The sequence below is a fragment of the Vigna unguiculata genome, chromosome 1 (assembly GCF_037176805.1).
Source record: "Vigna unguiculata cultivar grain cowpea cultivar isolate G323 ecotype 2 chromosome 1, ASM3717680v1, whole genome shotgun sequence".
In the NCBI taxonomy this organism is placed as follows: domain Eukaryota; kingdom Viridiplantae; phylum Streptophyta; class Magnoliopsida; order Fabales; family Fabaceae; genus Vigna; species Vigna unguiculata.
In genome coordinates this window covers 33382763-33403340 of record NC_140792.1, presented here as the reverse complement: position 1 = coordinate 33403340, position 20578 = coordinate 33382763, and the positions used below count along the sequence as shown (strand labels likewise).

Sequence of the window (20578 nt, the reverse complement as noted above, 5' to 3'; positions counted from 1 at the left end):
AGGATGCCCTTTTCCCTGTTTGCGAGGGCGAGTCCGGTCATCACGATGAGATGCCAACGCAAAAGAATCATCAACAGAAGCAGGTGTATCAGTGTTGGGTTGTTCTGGTACACGCAAAAGAGTAGAGCAGGTTGAAGTCAAGGTGGGGACAACCGGGGAACCGAAAATTTGATCACGAATATGTGAATATTTATTAGCAAGCCCGTGTATTGTTTCGAGCATGAAGAACTTTGAGCGTTGTTCGATCTCCGTGGCAGAGTCGGGGGAAGGAGCCAATAACTCATGAAAAAGATCATGAATTTTGCCCATATATAATCAGTCATAGAGTCTTGATGTTTAGAGGAAATAAGATTTGCAAATTTGGAACAGATACCATAGAGACGTCGAGTATCATTGGTGTATAATAACTTGGCATGCTCCTATATTTGAGCACATGTTTCGTAGGAACGAAAAAGTTGCTTTAACGAAGGATCAAGAGTACCCTTGAGAACCACACATAATTGAGCATCAATGGTTTCCCAACGGTCGTTCTCAGCAGGAGATAAAGTAGGTGCTTTCGGGACAAGATGATCAAGATACCTTTGACTCTTAAGCCATAATCGGCCGTCGGATGACCATGTGGCATAATTAGGGCCAGTTAACTTGTCAGTGGATAAGTGTACATTAACATAGTTAGTGTAGATGGATGGGTCAGACACACCAGAAGAGATTTCAGAATTGGAAGAGGCAGCAGAAGACGCCATGGAGGAGGCGCGGCTTCAAGGTTGTCGATCAGAACTAGCACTCTGGCGGCGGCAGAGGCAACGACAGCGGCGACGAAAAAAATTCCTTAAGCTCTAGATACCATGTTGAGAATAAAGAAAATAGGGTTTGATATTAATCTTCCTTGTGTATAAACCACACATAGGGTAATCTATTTATAATAGAGAGAGGTACAAGAGTAACTGAAAATAAATAGAAGATATTGTTTGATATTGTGATTGACAATATCTTAACAATATCTAACAAGTCTCAAATTAAATGTTTAGGTACTAAAATCATATTTTTTCAATTTTGAGGAACTAAAAAACCTTTTTGAATTTGGGGGATCAAAGCTAAAATTATCCTATATTTCAAGAACTAAACGTAATTAAGCCTAATTAAGGCATCACAACTTCCTGCCTCTATCTCTTGCATAGCTTGTTTCTGATTTTTATCAGAAAATGCCTCTAAAAACATTTGCGGAAATTGAAATACAGTTTGGATCTGGAATAAATGTTTCATGGGTAAGGGATAAGTTGTAAAATGAGACATAGTTCCAAAAAGTATAGAGTGGTTTTTCAGTGCATTTTCTGAAGCCAATTGGAAGAAAAATATTATCTTAAACTAATTGGGTTTGGTACATTTTAGGAAATAAGTGTAACTTTTTCTTTAATTATTTTATTTGTTACTATGTCTTTTTTATGTATATTACATGCTATATTTATCAATTCCATGTATATGTTGCATAGGTCCTTTGGAGAAAATGTGAGAGGAAATTTTCTGAATGTGCTTTAGTATTTTTTTCCGCTCACTAGATTGACTTATTTTTAGCAAGAGTGATTGCAAGGGTAATAAATAACAGGTACTATTTTCAAGAGAACAGTTAAAAAGTCCCAACTTCGTAAGATACATTGAACTATACTTAACATCAACTAAACTACTGGAAAGATAGTAAACATTAAACACTCCAATTTCCGAAAATCTTACCGTTGTTGCCACAAATTAGTAGGTCCATTGCAGCTTGTGTAACAGGTTTTAGGGGGTCTTCCCCGATAATTGTGCATCCACACCTTTCTAACGGATGCATGATTGGATTGCAATGCTACTTTTGTTTTATTTTTTTGCTAAAATTGCCTTTTCAACTTTAGAATGTATTATATGCTGAAATCTTTCATTGAATTTACCCAGGTTAGAGAACATTTAGAACTATTTGCCATATTAAAGGGAGTGGAGGAACACTTGTTGGACAATGCTGTTATTAATATGGCTGATGAGGTAAGTTGAGTAATTACAAGTTTTAACAGCAGTTTTTACAACAAACACCCATAAGTATTTGAGCAGAAAGAAAAATATATTAGTTCCTTGAATGATAAGAATACAATGACTTACTGACTATTCTCTGTATATAAAGATCAGAAAATATTCATTGAGCAAAACAGAAAAGACAGCTGACGAAACAGTTACTGAATAGAAACGAGGTGGAACCAAGATGTAGAAAGTACGGGGGCTAAAATCAGCTGAAAAGAATGTGTAGATTCAATGGATATTTTTCCTAATTATTATAGAGAGATATTAGAATTTTTTATTGGGTAATCCCTTATTTCCATAATTTTATCCATTAGCAAGTTTAAAAAGTATATTTAATTCTTAAATCAGTATGAAAAACTATTGAGAACGTTGTGAAGGAAAAACTACTAGAAAGACATTTAAATTGTCTTTCAATTGATGTAGAAATGATAAATAAATACACTAATCACTATATTGGTAACTAAAAAGGAATAGAATGTTTTTGTTAAAATGTAATAATTAAATGATATTTTTACTTTATTTAAATTTACACACACACATTTGTATATATAACTAGGATTGAAAATCTAGGGTCCAAGGCCTGACTGAGGTTTAATCTCCGACAATAAGTATGATTGAGAAAGGCTTATTGATGATTTGTACGGAGTTGAATTGGTAAAACTTATGTAGTTGATGATGTAGATATTGTTACTCTTATAATCTTATTTTTCCAAGTCTTGGGTATGTAATAAGCATTTTCCTTGCTATAAATAGTTTGTAAAATATAAGTATAAAAGATATTGTTATATAAATGTGTATTTACTTATGCTGATTGCACATGCAAAATATTAAATAGTGTTTAGGTTTCAGCTTGTTTACTAATCAAGGAAAGCTTCCGGGCATTCCTATTTTGTATGTGTCTTTGTTATGACCTGAATCCAGGGTCCATGGGTGGGGGATAACTGAGACATCATAGACCAGCAAATCATGAAAGCCTGAAAACTTACCAATAACTAACACTGCATTGTCATTGTTAACTTGCAAAACAATCCAATCATCACAGAATTTTAGATAACATTATTCCATAAACAGGTGGGCATGGCTGATAAAATCAACAGTATTGTGAGAACTCTTTCTGGTGGCATGAAGAGGAAATTGTCTCTTGGAATTGCATTGATTGGCAACAGTAAGGTAGGATTAACATCGACAGCACATTCTTATATTAATGTGTTGAACAAAACTGCATGGAATCTTTTGGATGATTTACTGGACAGGTTATAGTCCTTGATGAACCTACTAGTGGAATGGATCCATACTCAATGCGCTTGACTTGGCAGCTAATAAAAAAAATTAAGAAGGGCAGGATAATTTTGCTAACTACACATTCTATGGATGAAGCGGATGAATTAGGTGACCGGATAGCGATCATGGCCAATGGCTCTCTGAAATGCTGTGGAAGGTTAATTTCATTTCCACTTTTTCTTACATATTGTTATGCCTTGGTGCTATTCTGAAGGATTCCTGGTATTGTAATTTTGTAATAATTCCTGCTAGAGAGTTTACTCTTGGCAAGTCCATTTGGAAATCTAAGTAATACTTGTTAAATGCTTTATCTCCTAGACAGGTTTTCTTGACATATCAATGGCATGGTGTAGGTTTGTGTGCCCTGCCCCGCGCATTTTCTCCAGATGTTGGGGTGTTGGGCAGCTAAGTTCAGAAGCATTAGTGTTCTTTTTCTAGTTTCTAAGTTTTAGGGAGGCTATTTTCCTTTTGATTAAGTTTAGTGTATTTACCCTTTAAGTTAGCAATAAGTTTTTCCATTTCATTCTATTAGAGTTTGACCATAAAAGGAAAAGGCATAATCTGAATATATGAATAAGTAGTCTTGTGACTGGGTGAACGTACTGAAAATTAGTGTAGCATATTGTCACTGAAAAAGTACTTTACACGTTTTGTACACATTAGAACAAATAGGCAGAAAAGAAAAGACAGTTACAAACGGTTACAAAACTGTTACTGATGGTTACAAAACAGGGTAACCTCTTAAACTGAATAACTACAAACAACTGAAAATAAGGAGTACAGAGCAGTGATGAAATGGCACGGCTACTACAAAATGAAATAGAAATAAAAACTGACTTAGACATAACACTAATACATTTATAGCTTATGAATGTTAGAAGCATACCAACATATTTAAATTAATAAACACTTCATTAATGATACTCTTGACAGAGGTCTTGTGGTTACAACCCGTCTTCCTACAGGATTTTAGATAGTGGACATTTTCAATACAGGGCTTCTCCTGGGCAGCTTCCAAGAAAGTTGGGAATGATAGATATTTATTTAGCAACTTTAGGAGGAATGTTATAAGTACCAGTTTAGAATAAAATAACTTCAATATCTCCATAATATGAGAAAATATCTTCATAAACCGTCCTATTCATTTCGACATATTTTTAATTTCTTATTTTACAAAGATTTATTATTAAACATAAAGGTGTGATGAGAATGTAATTGGTGTGGTTTTTATTAATAAAATAATTGTTTGTTTTCTTACATAGTTCAAGTATTTGTTTGATCTGTTGGCAGTTCCCTTTTCTTGAAGCATTATTATGGAGTTGGTTATACTCTAACCCTTGTGAAGGTTTGTTCACTTACATACTCTAATTCCTCTAGTATCTGATGGTTCACAATTGAAAGGCTTTAGTTGTTTTCATTTGTATTTCTTTCTGTCTTGTGCTTTCAGTCAGCTCCCACGGCATCCATTGCTAGTGATATAGTATACCGTCATGTTCCAAATGCAACATGTGTAAGCGAGGTACTTTCCTCAGTATTATTCATTGAGATACCCGTTAATGTCAACATCATACATGTATTCATGTGTCAATGTTAATGTTAATGTTAATGTGCGTGAGAATCGATCTTCCCTCTCTGTAGTGAGTACGTGTGTGCTAATGAAGGAAGTTTATTTTAATCAAGAGGTAGGTTCTTCTAAAATAAAAATATCACAGGTTAGCCTTGTTGGTATTCATGTCTCTAGTGTACTAGAAAAATACCTTCAGAAAAAAATTGTTTGAGTATAGCAATGTGGCAACGACGATTATTTTACCTTACATTAGATCCAGATTCAAATATTCCTTTTGAAAATTTGAATATTTTGTTCTAACGAACACCAACTCATCATATACATAGTGCACGGCTTTAAAATATTGTCATTCTTGTTAAGTTGTTCTTGTAAAATCTATGTATTCCAACAGAGGAACATTGTATATATATAAGTGTCTCGAATACAAGGAAGATACAAAGAGATGGACAAAGGCCCATATATAAGTGTCTCAAATACAAAGAAGATACAAAGAGATGGACAAAGGCCCATATATTTTGTTACATTTAACAAAAATATCAATTTTTTCTTTCTTTGTCTCAGTCACTTCCTTAGTTGTGATAGTAGATTGCTGTATCAGATCTAAATCCTTAAGAGTCATGAACATATGCTATATTCTTGCTATATATTTGTAAGGCGAAGAGCTTCTTCTCAAGCTGTAATAAGCACTCTTTTAACTTTCAAGTATAAATTGTAATAAAATGTGAAAAAGCTTCTACTTGAAGAGTTTATGTAAAATCTATCTGAAACTACTTTTTACCTATTCTCAGGATCCCTTCTTCTATAGTTGAAGGGGCTCTCAGTGTCCTAAATGCATTTTTTAGTCAGTTAGAGAAAAGGGCAAGGGAGCATTGGTGGGGCATAATGCCATGCATGGAGAGGAACATGGTCTTATTCATTTAATAGGAATAAATAGAAGTTGATGAATGCTCACTTGCCTACTTTTTCTACATGTTATATAGTTCATGAGAAGAATCATAACTTTTTGACTTGAACAGGATGAACATGATAATTGATTGTGTAAATATTGGTGAGTTCATGTTTAACAGTATCCAAAGCCCTGATTTTCTTTTCCCTTAATTTTTTGTGAAGAATTTAATTGTCTATCTCACTTCTAGTTGTATATGAGATTATGATTGTTGATTCCATTTTATCCTTACTCAACACATTTCCAGGTTGGAACTGAGATTTCTTTCAGGCTTCCAATGGCATCCTCATCAGCCTTTGAGAGGATGTTTAGGGAAATTGAAGGATGCATGAAAAAACCAGTTTCGAACATGGAATTGAGTGGTAAAAGTGAAAAAGACAATATTGGTATTGAAAGCTATGGCATATCTGTAACAACCCTGGAGGAGGTATTTTTAAGAGTTGCAGGATGTGATGCTGATGAGGTTGAATGCTTTGAAGAAAATAACCATTCTCTGATATCAGACTCTGTGGCTTCACTTCCTACTAATGAGGATGCTTCCACAAAAATAAGTTGTCTTAAAATTCTTGGAAATTATAAGAGGATTCCGGGTTTGATGTCTACCATGTTGGGAAGAGCTTGTCGGTTAACTTTTGCTACATTTTTTAGTTTTATCAACTTCTTGGGTATGCATTGCTGCAGTTGTTGTCTCATTACTAGGTCAACATTTTGGCAGCATTTTAAAGCCTTATTCATTAAAAGGGCAATATCTGCTCGCAGAGATCACAAAACAATTATTTTCCAACTAATGATTCCTACTCTCTTCCTGTTTGTTGGTCTTCTATTTCTTAAGCTCAAGCCACATCCTGATCAGCAATCGCTGACCCTTTCAACTTCTCACTTTAATCCTTTATTGAGTGGTGGTGGTGGTGGAGGTCCAATTCCATTTAATCTTTCTTTTCCAATTGCTGAAAAGGTTTGTCACTGATTTAACTCCGTTTCTTATGTTTCTTTTTCTCTGTTTTCATAGACTTATTATTGCTGCTAAAAAAAACTGGAGTCTAGTTGTTCTGAAATTTTTATTATGTTAAAGGTAGCACAAAATGTCATGGGAGGTTGGATACAGAGGTTCAAGTCGAGCTCATACAGATTCCCTGATTCAGAAAAAGCATCGGCTGATGCAGTGGAAGTAGCGGGACCAAATCTGGGACCTGCTCTACTTTCTATGAGTGAATATTTGATGTCTAGTTTTAATGAATCCTACCAATCTAGGTGTGAAAACATGAATTTCTTTCTTCATTTTTAGATCTTATCTGTTTTAACAAATGTCAAGCAATTGTTATGAAAAGTTTTAGTGCTAACCATCGATATTGTTGATGTTATCATAAAATCCATGTTAGTCATGAAAATGAGATTATAATGTGCCCTTTTTCAATGTTTCTGTGTCTGATTTTATTATAGAGTACAATCGAAATCTATTTGAAAATAGGAGTGCTTATATGAATACAGGACAAGAAAAGATAAGCTTCTCAAAGAATAAAGCTCACCGACCATTTTGCCCTAGTTCAACATTGTTTGTGTATTCATTATTTTAAGATTGATGCTTATGAAGTTTCCCGTTGCTAACGTACATGAAGGGTACCATCTGAGAAATTTGAGAAAATTTTATGTAACGTGTCGGCTAAATTTTGCATTTACACTGAAGTTATTTTTATAATAAATGAAGCCAATTTTTCCTTAATGGAATCTATGATTATATTTTTTTCATTGATATCTATATGTGAGTTTCACTAACATTTACATCCGTATGGAGATCGTGGGCGATTTCTTTTAACATTAGAAGTCAATATTGTACTAATGCTTTTCCTTGCTGTCACTGTCCAAAAATTGAAATTGTATTCATGAATTAGTTTGCTTTGGTAAAAGCCTGATGTGAGTCTATGCTGTGTCCAGATGTTGGTCCTGTTGTTTTCTGCTTGTGGGGGATCAGTTGTCATATTTAAACTTTTGTGCAGTTGGGATTTATAGTTATTTTCCAATAAAATAGTGAACAAATACTTGTGCTATTTTAATAAAGTTATTACATGTCAACTGAGATAAACCACTGATGCAATTTTTATACGACAGATTAGTTGTTTAATTGCTATGTTCTGATATTCAGGTATGGGGCAATTGTGATGGATGATCAAAGTAATGATGGAAGCTTAGGATACACTGTATTACACAACTGTTCTTGTCAACATGCTGCTCCCACCTTTATCAATTTGATGAATTCTGCAATTCTTAGGCTTGCAACTCAAGACACAAATATGACAATTCGAACACGCAACCACCCTCTGCCAACAACACAAAGCCAGCGCTTACAACGTCATGTAAGCCTATATTTATTTGATTTCACCGAAGTGGATATTCTAAGTCTCATGAGGCATTATCCAGTTAGTACTGATGGGCATGCTTTGGGCTTTTGGGAGCAATGCCGTTTTATATTGCAATGTTTTTGTAGTTCATGCTCTTTTCTAGTTCTATGGTTCTTATTTTTCATATTTTCACCTAACACTGACTTTTATACTTATCAGCACAATTAAATAATGATGGGTTAATATGGCTGTGTGCCAATGCCGTTTACATTATACAGAAAACTAAAGATTTGATAAGCTGTTTATGAAATTCTGTAGGATCTGGATGCTTTCTCTGCTGCAGTTATTGTCAACATTGCGTTCTCTTTTATACCTGCCTCATTTGCCGTTTCAATTGTTAAGGTAAGTTGTGTTAAACCTGCTTGCTGTCTTTTTAATTGTGTCGTTTTCTTCCTCCAGGAGCAATTTATAAAACAGAACTTATCCTAGAAGATTCCTTGAAGTTTCTTTCATAGTAATCTTAGATAATTGTGGAGTTTATTTTCAAATTTTCCCTTTTCTAAAAGGAGTCTATATTTTTTCATTTGACATGTTATGACTTAACAAGAGGGAACTTCTTGACTCTAGAGTGTCAAATACTAATGACATTCTCGAATTGCTTGTTTCTTTGTTCTAAACATTTATCTTGATTGATACAGGAACGTGAAGTGAAAGCTAAGCAGCAACAACTAATCAGCGGGGTATATAATTTGTCAAAAGAGACAGCAGTCAATATTACTTTTCTATCTCATGATGAATATTCATCTAATGTTGAACTTGCTAATTAGGTTTCTATCCTGTCATATTGGGCTTCTACATATATTTGGGACTTTGTGAGCTTCTTGTTTCCTGCCTCTGTTGCCATAGTTCTCTTTTATATCTTTGGTATGTATCCAAATAATTATTAATAATTAGTTTTTATCTGCATTTTTAATTTGTTGGGAAAACTAATATTGATCACGAACCCAAGTCTAATAGATTATTCACGTTTTTTTGTTTTTAGATCGTCAAATGTTAGTTGTTAGTATTATGTTAATTAAGGGAGTTAAACCCACAACCTCTCCCACATGTTAATTGGGGGAGTTAAACTCAGAACCTCTCCCACGCTCCCTTCCAAACCTACTAAACCAACCTTATAGCTCCTAAGTGTTAGTGGGGGGACTTGAACCCATTACTTCTGCCACCCTCCCTTCCAACTTTACCACCAAGCCTATCTTATACTCTGGTTATGGCTTATTTACTAAAATTACAATATCATGAAGAGAGATTGGCTAATTTGGCTTACTTGACCTATCTTTGTTCTTTTATTTCTTTTTGACAAGCAAATTACTTCATTTGTACTTTTACCATCTCTTTCAATAAAATCTATTCTTTTATTAGGAAAAGCAAACGTTGGTGCAATAAGACTATTGTCTTGTGAGCTAAAGGTCATAGGTGTACCTCTCCAAGACTTTTGGTGTTGTCTTCAGTTTGATATAGTTTTGTTATAGTTGTTTTTATCTCCTTTGTTTCTTTTCATTCTCTATATAAAGATAATCCTTGTTTTCCTTGGTACATTTTATCAATCAATACAAAAGTAACCTCTCTTAACTCTAATACCTGCCAGGTGGGAGCCTTATGTCTTGAATTTCCCTTTTTGTTTTAATCAAAAACAAATGTTTTTAATTTTTTTATCTTTTTAGGAGGATTTCTTTTCAATCAAAAACAATAAAGATAATCAATACTTTTGGAGGATTTCTTATTCATAGCAGTCATTCACACGTGATAGCTCCACTTTAGCATTGTTCCATCACATTCCTGCCAATTCCCTGTGACTTTGTTGGAGCATATGTGTAGAAGCGGGTCTGAATTGTGGCTTCTTTTGCATGAAATCATCACCATCACTGCCCATGAATGAAAATAACCCTTTTGGGCTTAGATGTTGTTGTATGGTGCTATTTTAGAGAATGTTGGGATTCACCCCATTTCTATTATTTGACATATGAACCCAATCTCCACCTGCACTTGTGTGCCCTTCTCTCTCAGAGGACCATCTCTTTTGAAGATCAACCTTTCTCTGGTGTGATTTCCATAATAACACAACATTTTCCAGCCATTTATGGGATATCTTGTCACTGTTCTCGCCAAATCCGACATTGCTCTGTTTTATCTTTTGTTCTTTCACCTATCTCAACGTCTAATAGGTGTTTTTTCAGTATTTTGTTTTCTTTTCTCAATCATTCAGTTTTTATTTTTTCTGATTCTTACTGTGTATTCTCTTCCCTACCTATTGATCAACAAAGGTGGCTTCATTCTTCCATTAGGAATATCTTAGTTTTAGGGAAGATTTTCCAGCATGTTTGTATCATTCCTGAATTCGTATTTTACCTGATTCCTGTACATTAAAACTACTTTTCTCTCAGAAGTTAAGTATTGAATTTGATCTTAAGCTGTTTGTTTTCATCCTTAATGAAATATGTGCGTTTTTTTTTTTTTTGTGTTAAGTTCAACCTGCAGAGTTGGGTTTGTGATGGGAAATAGATGCTTGTGTGTTTTTCATGTTACTTGGCCAAGTAAAGAAAGAGAATTAAAAGTGGAAAACTCACATGAGATGATCTATTGCTGGTCTGAGAGATATTTAAAGGATATTAAAAAGCTCTCATTTATATGATTTATCTTTTAGTTCATTTTTTTCTTGATATAGTACTGAACGCTGTTAACTGCTCCATATCTTGATCGTCCTCCAACTTCATTATTGTATTAAAGTATGAATTAAATTTCAGGACAATATAATAGTGTTATTTATTTGCATATATTTCTCACATTGGAGAGAGCCTTTGCATAACATGATAGATAAATTTGATTTCTTAGACAGCTTTACTCCGTTAAGTGAAATTTTTGGTATATTTAGTTTTTTTAATGTTAGAACCTTTCAATCCTGCATTATCCCTAAACTTTCTATTACTAATAAAAAAATATTAGAAGCATCACCACCTGGGATTTTCTCAGGTGGTTGAATAGGTGTGAAATATGATCCCTGATGCACCCCAATACTGCCATGCCTTAATCCCCTTATTGCGGTTTCTATCTTACAGTATCATGGATGTTACTGCTAATTCTTGGTCCTGAATGTAGGTCTGGAACAGTTTGTCGGAGGGGTTTCTTTGCTACCAACAATTCTCATGCTATTGGAATATGGACTTGCAATTGCATCATCAACCTATTGCCTTACATTTTTCTTTTTTGACCACACCATGGCTCAAGTATGAGTAGATCTTGTTTTGTCCTTTTTTAATTTAATTTGTTATAAATGCTAAGATATTCAATTATTTTACAGAACGTGGTTCTGTTGATCCACTTTTTCACTGGATTGATACTAATGGTTATCTCATTCGTTATGGGACTCATGCCATCAACAATGAGTACCAATTCTTTTCTTAAGGTAAGCCCTTCAATTTTCTTCAAGTGTTCCAACATGATTTATTTGGCCTTACTTGGGTAATTCTTTTTCTTGAAGCACCAAAAAGCAGGAGAAAATATTTTTGGTGGACTAATTTTCAGTAAAAGAAATGGGAAATGGAAACACAATTTTTTAAGCCTTTGAGCTCCCAATTTTGTGTTTTCTAAATTGCTTATTACTGTCACTACTTTCTGCTTTAGCGTTCAGGGTTTCCATGATAAGTGGATACTAAAATTAGACCGGTTTCTTTCTATCACATGTGGTGAGTAATAGATCTGGATATTTTATGTTATTTTATGAGTGATCACTGTCATGGGTTGTCATTGTGTGTCTGTGTGTGTGTGTATATATATATATATATATATATATATATATATATATACACACACACTAGTGGAAGAGGGTACAAATAGAGCTATACTACCCTGGAATAATGATTACACATCTCCTTTTAGTGTCTTATAATAATATCTTAGATGTAATAATTACAGAGATTGGTAATATCTCCTAAAAACTCAGCTATATCTTTTCAGAACTCAACACTCCCCCTCAAGCTTGAATGAATATCTATTATTCCCATGTAATTGTGGAGTGTGTACACATGACTACTCTAGTTTATGCTAAGTGTTAGAATCTGTTTTATTATTTGTATTAATTCTGTTAGGATTTGTGTTTTATTATTTCCTTATTTAGCAGATTATAATTGCAGTGTATAATGGTATCTCTGAATCATAGGGATTTGATTGTCTAGGTGCTATTATTATATTTCCTAAAATAGGATTCTAGCCTTGTATATAGGAATTGTATTCTCAAAATAATATATTGAACAATTCTACCCTAAATTATGAGATGGTATCAGAGCTCTCAAATCCTGGGAGCCGCCTGTGACTGCGCACACCAAAACCCTAGACAACAACCTTCAGTGCTGCCACCATCCCTTTAAGGTCTCAGAACAGCCTTCATTGTTGTCAATCATTTCTTTTTTAGGGTAGTCAGCCTTCATTGCTGCTGCCATGTTTTTTTTTCCTCTCGCAACAATCAAATTGCTATTGGCTGCAATACGTTGACATGGCAGAACAAACTGCTGAAGTTGTGATAGCCAATGTGGAGAAGAAAGATGAAGGAGTATGGTGTACCTTTTGTAACAAGTCTCGCCACACTCGTGATAAATGTTGGAAGCTGCATGGAAAGCCACCTAGTAGAGATTGGGGATCCCAAAATCGTGACAAGGAGTGGGGAAAAAAGGAGACAAAACTAGAAAGGGAGGACAAGCACACATAGGGGCTGCAACAAATGAAGAAAACAAAGGAGGAGTGATTCACCTTAACCAGGATGAAGTAGAGCAGATGAGATCATTCCTCAACAAGTTGGACAAGTCTCCAGGTAGTTGTTCTCTGGCACATTCAGGTACGTTTGGTAAGTTTCCTTCTTTTGGACTTAATGCCTCAAATAAAAACTATCACCCATATTTGATACTAGAATCTGGGGCTATCGACCACATTACACCCAACCTAAACATTTCTCTTCTCACACCCCTTGCCCTAGCAACAAGAAAATATCCACAACTGATGGCTCTCTGATGATTGCAGCAGGTCAAGGAGAAGTCCAAATAAGCCCATCCATAACCCTTAAAAATGTCCTTCATATTCCTAAATTGTCTGTTAGTTTGATTTCCATAAAAAAGCTCACACAAGATCTCTCATGTAATGTTATCTTTTATGACAATGTTTGTCTTCTACAGAACAAGTACTCAGGGAAGACGATTGGACATGCTAGAGAATGGAATGGCTTGTATTACTTGGACCATCCAAATCTGCCTCCAGACCTGGTAAATAACACCTCTTTTTTCTCTGATTCAATAAAGACCAACAGGGAGAAGGTCTTCCTACATCACTGTCGCCTTGGACATCCTTCCTTTAGGGTCATAAAAATGTTATTCCCTTCCCTTTTTAGCAACTTAGATGTGGCAAATCTCAATTGTGAAGTGTGTGAACTTGCTAAGCACAAACGTGTTCCTTTTCCAGTTAGTAATAATATGAGCATTTTTTCCTTCTATTTAGTTCATACTGATGTGTGGGGTCCCTCAACTGTTCCAAATATTTCTGGTGCCTGTTGGTTTCTTACCTTTATAGATGATTGTACTCGTGTCACATGGGTTTTCTTACTAAAACAAAAATCCGAAGTTAGTCATGTGGTTCAGTGTTTTTTCTCCATGATAGAAAATCAGTTTGGTATTAGCATTAAGAGGATTAGATTCGATAATGCCAAAGATTACTTTAATCATGGGCTTATTTCCTTTTTTCAAAGAGAAGGTGTCATTCATGAGTCATCTTGTGTTAAAACACCTTAACAAAATGGGATTGCTGAGAGGAAAAATGGGCACCTTCTAGACCAAACTCGGGCTCTTCTTTTTCAACATAAGGTTCCTAAAAGGTTTTGGGGGGAGGCTGTTCTCATTGCATGTTATCTAATTAATAGACTACCTTCTAGTATTCTAGCTTCTAAAAGCCCTATGGAGGTTCTGTCCTCTTTTTATCCTAATGTGTCCACTTCCAACCACCTTGTTCCAAGAATATTTGGGTGTGTCTCTTTTGTCCACGTCCGCAGTGGTGATAGAAGTAAACTTGATCCTAGAGCCTTAAAATGTGTTTTCATAGGATACTCATCAACACAAAAGGGATATAAATGTTATCACCCCCATCCCAAAAATTCTGTGTCAAGAGATGTCACTTTCTTTGAACACCAAAGTTACTTCCACAAGCTCATCTTCAAGGGGAGACTGTAAGAAATGAAGATGAACTCTTTATGCTCCCTGACTTAAGTTTCGGACCAGAAATAGAGACTAGAAGTGTAACAACAAAAAAGGAACCCACTAAATCCACTCAAGATGGGGTTGATGTAAGATTTGGGAAAAAATTGGTTTATACAAGAAAGACAAAAGCCATTCCAGAATTTGTGCATGTCCAACAATCCAACCCAACATTACTTGAGGTAACTACCCCTAATCCTTTAATATACACGGAATCCACTTCTGATTTTCCAAATGTACAAGAATCTGAATCCAGTTCAACACCACTTTATGAGAACCTAGATATTCCAATTGCCCTTAGGAAAGAGACTAGGAAATGTACCACCAAGCCACTATACCCTCTAGCCAATTACCTATCCTTTAAAAACTTCTCACCTACCCATAAAGCCTTCCTCACAAGCCTAAACATTACAACCACACCTACCTCTTTATCTTAGGCATTGAGTGATAGAAAATGGAAACAAGCCATGGATGCCGAAATGGAAGCATTAGAGAAAAATAGTACCTGGGATTTGGTTGCTCTCCCAAATGGGAAAAAACCACTAGGGTGCAAGTGGGTATATACTATAAAATACAAGGCTGATGGATCCATTGAGAGGTACAAAGCAAGGTTAGTAGCTAAAGGATTCACTCAAACCTATGGAGTGGATTACATGGAAACATTTGCTCCAGTTGCAAAAATGAATACAGTTAGGATGATATTATCCCTAGCAGCTAATTATGATTGGAACTTGCAACAATTTGATGTTAAAAATGCCTTCCTTCATGGAGAAATTGAAGAGGAGATCTACATGGAATTGCCCCCTGGATATGGTGGAAAAACAACTGCCAACACTGTTTGGAAGCTAAAAAAGGCATTGTATGGGCTAAAACAATCACCACGAGTATGGTTTGGAAGGTTTACTAAAGTTATGATAGGTCTAGGCTTTAAACAAAGTCAAGGAGACCACACTTTGTTCATTAAACACTCTAAGTCAAGGGGAGTAACAATGTTACTGGTTTATGTGGATGATATTATAGTGACAGGTGATGATGAGGAGGAGCAACAACGGTTAGGCCAACATCTGGCCAAGAACTTTGAAATTAAGACCTTGGGAAAATTGAAGTATTTTTTGGGAATTGAAGTGGCCCATTCTAAAAAGGGAATATTCATATCTCAACAAAAATACATCACTGATTTGTTAAAAGAAACTGGTAAGACAGCATGCAAGCCTGCAAGTACACCAATTGACCCAAACATGAAATTGGGAAGCGCCGAAGAAGATACTGCAGTGGACAAGGAAATGTATCAAAGGCTAGTTGGTAGACTGATATATTTATCTCACACGAGACTTGATGTTGCATTCGCTGTGAGTCTAGTTAGCCAATTCATGCATCAACCAAAGGAGGTTCACTTACAAGCGCACTAAGAATTGTGCAATATTTGAAGAGAACCCCGGGCAGGGGAATTTTTTTTAAACGAAATGGGAATGTAAGTTGGAAGCATATACAGATGCAGACTATGCAGGGTCAATTGTGGATAGGAGGTCAATTGCGGGATATTGCACTTTCCTTGGAGGGAATCTTGTGACTTGGAAGAGTAAAAAACAGAATGTGGTAGTCAGATCCAGTGCTGAAACAGAGTTCAGGGCAATGGCACAAGGAATATGTGAACTACTCTGGCTGAAGATCATCTTGGAAGACTTGAGGATAAAATTGGATGAACCAATGAAACTTTATTGTGCTAACAAATTTGCTATTAGCATAGCTCATAATCCAGTGCAGCATGATAGAACCAAACATATTGAGGTTGACAGACATTTTATCAAAGAAAAATTAGACAGTGGTGTGGTCTGCACTCCATATGTCTCCTCACAAGAAAACCTTGCAGATATTCTAACGAAGGGGCTGAACAACAAGAACTTTGAGAGTATTGTTTCCAAGCTGGGAATGGAAAATACTTATTCACAACTTGAGGGGGAGTGTTAGAATATGTTTTATTATTTGTATTAATTTTGTCAGGATCTGTATTTTATTATTTCCTTATTTAGCAGATTATAATTGCAGTGTATGATGGTATCCCTGAATCATAGGGATTTGATTGTCTAGGTGCTATTATTATATTTCCTAAAATAGGATTCTAGCCTTGTATATAGGAATTGTATTCTCAGAATAATATATTGAACAATTCTACCCTAAATTATGAGACTAAGGAACAAAATCAATCACTAATAATGAGAAATATTTATTTAGACATTTCCCTATTTGATGTGATAAAATCATATCATATCTTTAACACTACCCCTCATGCTGTATTGCCTGTGTCATGTTTGTTATAAGACTCCTTGAAGAACTTGGCGAACATGTCAACTAGCATTGGAGAAGCCTCACGTGCTGATTTGGCTAGCATGTCAACTAGTTGGTTACTAGAGTTGACAAAATCAATCATGACAAAGCATTACAAATCAATTTTGTGTAGGTGTGTGAAGATGACATGCTGGGAAACCAGCAATGGAGAAGCCTCATGTGCTGATTTGGTGTTGGGATAGCGCATGAAGATGATGCATTAGGAACTAGCAGCATGTTGCAACAGTTGATCTTGAGTTTAGTAACGGTTGGTCATGAGTTGAGTAACGTAGTAGTCTCTGAAGAAGGGCTACTCCAATCGTGGCTTAATGACAGACAAATAGAAGGAAGCAATGGTTGTTCGATAGCAGAAAGACTTAAAAGGCACAATGGCTGTTGAAATGCAAAAAGTATTCAATGGCCGAGGCAGGCATTCTGTAGAGATGAAAAAAAATGCTTGGAGGTGTGTAATAGAGAAAAGAAATGCTGAAAGGGTCTAAGGGTTTCCAAAGACCCAAAATGCTCAAAAGGTAAGCTAGTTGGTGGAGAGCAAAAATAGTTGTTAGAAGGCATGAGAACTGCCAGGGAGCAAAAGTGCTCAGCAGGCATAAACTATTGCCGAAGAGCAAAATTGCTTGGAGTGTGTAACAGTTGTGAGAGAGCAATAGTTCTCATAGGGCATAGTGACTGTCGGAGAGCAAAAGATGTTTTAATGGTATTATTTACCCAAGAAAGGAAGTCAGAGTGAAATAACAAGTCACAAAGGATAGTTCTAGGATCACTTGCTTGTAAATACTCATGTAAATACTCATATTTATAGTGAGGAACAAAATCTATCACTAATGAGGTGAAATATTTTAAGATTCTGGTTATAAATCACCAGTCAACTCAAACTCGTATGAGTTTACGTTCCTACACCCTCAAACCTTGTTAACTCACAAGTAGAATGTTTATTAGTAGGTTTGTCAATACAATCAAACTTAGTTAAACATGCGTAAAACTGAGTTTAGAGATTTAGAGAGCTCAGTTGTACATTTGGAAACAGCCAAAATCGATGCTTGATTTGTTTGTTTCTTCTAGGCCACGATTTATGCGAAATGCACCTAGGGAAAATTTATTGTTCGCAGGTTTGCTCTAGCAAGTTTTTGTCTGTGTTGGGTGTTGATGTTGGGTTCTCCTATAGATATCTCTTGATTTCTTCTCAACCCTGCTCCTCTTTGCTCTGAATCTCCTCCACAATTTGCCATCTCAAAAGTCCCATTTCCTTTCTCTTTCTAGTTTCAAATACAAGGCTGGTGGCACAAGCTAAAAAGTAAAGGTTTTAGCTTTTGATCTTTACTCCTTATGTTGGAAAATTGGGCCTCCATTGAAGTCCAAGAACTTCTTTTTTTTGTTTAATGCCTAATATATCATATAATCAACTAGAGTAAAAAAAACCAATGTAATGATAGAAGGAGAAGAATATTAGAAAAATATAACAAATATTTAAAAATATATATTATATGATAAACTAATAATAATAATATTGTAGTAAAAAAATAAAATGTTATGTATAGCATCATATAATATTAAATTATTATTTGATTTATATATATTATAATTTTTTTTATGACGATTTGAATTGACAAAGTTCTCAGCTAGTTAATGTAAACTCTTGAATTTGATAACCTTGGTTAAGATATTTTCCTATTTGATGTAATTAAATCATATCTTATTTCTCTATTTAATGTAATCAAAGCTTTAACAATCTCACGAAACCGGCTTTTAAATGGAGTCTTTATTGTTTGGGTTTGGGTCTAATTCTACCTTACAAACTTTGACTTATGAGAGTTCTCCCCTATTTGTATGCTTTTTTTGAGCTCTATCTTGTATCAATGGTTGGCTTGCTCTCTCTATACAAACAACACTCTTAATGGATTTTGATACAATCTTAAAATTAGGGTTTGGGCCTAACTTAATTCGAGAAAATTGGTTTCTCCACTAATTTACTTTTTCAAGGCTCTATCTCAAGTCAATGTGGTATTTGAGTTTCTCCCAATAGTCATAATTGCCCAAGTTGTATATGCTCTGTTTGTCATATCCCTTGGTGTGGGACTAACCATTTTTTTAGAATGCATTTTAGGCAGCTTCCTAATGAAGCTGCTACTAAGGTGGGCTAAGGGTGACCACAAATAAGGCAGATTTCATACAATATATATATATATATATTTATATTTATATATGAAAAGGGATTGGAGCAAATTCTTGTAAAAGGAAGTTGGCTACAAGGATAGGAATAAATGATATCTTTTAGCAAAATATTGTTGGCTGATAGGAACAATTAGTAATATAGAACAATCAAGATCAATTTTTGATTACTTTTATTGAACAACACTACTTCTGCCAATAGAGAAGAAGCCAAAATTGATACCAATTGATAGGAACAATTAGTAATACAGAACAATCAAGATCAATTCTTAATTACTTTTATTGAACAACACTGCTTCTGCCAATAGAGTAGAAGCCAGAATTTCAGATTACAACTGAGGAAGCTTTGAGAGATCCTCAGTCTCCTACCAGGTCTATTTATAATAGCGAGTTACATGACAGATTTAAAAGGAAACCTATCATTGTCATTTAATTGGCACAAAGAAAAAGAACACGGTTGGAAATGATATATATCTTGTTTCTACCTGCTTGAATAGTGATTTTTTCATTCACTTGGACAAACACATGATGTCAATATGCATTTGATGTTCTCTTCCAGAATTTTTTCAGAATATCTCCTGGATTTTGTTTCGCGGATGGTCTTGCTTCATTAGCTCTTTTGCGGCAAGGAATGAAAGATAAAACAAGTGATGGAGTGTTTGATTGGAATGTTACCGGGGCTTCCATCTGTTATCTTGCTGTTGAGGTGCACATTTTTCGGTCTAATTTTGCTGTTATTGTGTTTTTTTCTTTTCATATTCCAAGTTTCAAAGTTTAAAACTAAAAACTTATATATAAATTGTTTTTGTTTACATCAGCTCTTAGAGACTGATTTTAAGAAACTATAACTAGAAAGTTGTTATTGGGAAACAGCATTTATTACATTGAAATACAGAGCTGTAATAGCTGCTTTGTTTCAGAATAACCTCAACAACACCCGTAGATATAAAATACACTTAAATTGGGACAAAAACATTTTGCTAATCCATTTTTTTCTTGATGACAGAGCTTTAGTTATTTTCTGTTGACGCTTGCACTTGAAATTTTACCTTCTATCAAATTGACTTCATTCATGATCAAAAAGTGGTGGGAAAAAATTAATATCTTCCGGCATGATAGTCCTTATTCGGAACCTCTGTTGGAATCTTCCTCTGAAACTGTTGTTACGGACTTCGATGAAGATGTAGATGTAAAAACAGAAAGAAATAGAGTACTTTCAGGTTCTCTTGACAATTCCATTATCTACCTGCGCAATCTTCGTAAGGTATTTCCTGGTATTATTCAGTTAAACATGCTTTTTGTGTAAAGAAAAATGTTGTGCATTTCAAATCATTGTGTCATGCTTTAGATGAAGTGGTATTTTCTGAATTTAAGGTATATTTTGAGGAGAAGCATCATGGAAGAAAAGTTGCAGTAGATTCTTTAACTTTCTCAGTCCAGGAAGGAGAATGTTTTGGCTTTTTAGGAACAAATGGAGCTGGAAAGACCACAACTCTTTCTATGCTATGCGGTATGTCAGATTTCTGATCATGATATCTTACTGCATGTCTTGTGATAACCCCTGTTTTTTTGGCTATCAAACTTAGTTTTTAATCAAAAC

General features: G+C 35.0%; 1 protein-coding gene across 6 annotated transcripts in view; it reads left to right on the top strand.

Annotated features, from left to right (window-relative positions):
* The window catches only part of ABCA1 (ATP-binding cassette A1), a 64076-nt gene that overhangs the window by 29837 nt on the left and 13661 nt on the right, over positions 1–20578 (top strand). For all 6 annotated transcript variants that reach the window (XM_028072263.2, XM_028072268.2, XM_028072254.2 and 3 more), the window contains 16 exons: positions 1930–2016; positions 3121–3219; positions 3303–3487; positions 4621–4675; positions 4778–4849; positions 6091–6798; positions 6916–7094; positions 7984–8194; positions 8498–8581; positions 8878–8919; positions 9007–9103; positions 11333–11460; positions 11535–11639; positions 19538–19684; positions 19985–20242; positions 20353–20488. In XM_028072263.2, the coding sequence (XP_027928064.2) occupies positions 1930–2016; positions 3121–3219; positions 3303–3487; positions 4621–4675; positions 4778–4849; positions 6091–6798; positions 6916–7094; positions 7984–8194; positions 8498–8581; positions 8878–8919; positions 9007–9103; positions 11333–11460; positions 11535–11639; positions 19538–19684; positions 19985–20242; positions 20353–20488 (2593 nt within the window). The remainder of the gene's footprint in view (positions 1–1929; positions 2017–3120; positions 3220–3302; positions 3488–4620; positions 4676–4777; positions 4850–6090; positions 6799–6915; positions 7095–7983; positions 8195–8497; positions 8582–8877; positions 8920–9006; positions 9104–11332; positions 11461–11534; positions 11640–19537; positions 19685–19984; positions 20243–20352; positions 20489–20578) is intronic.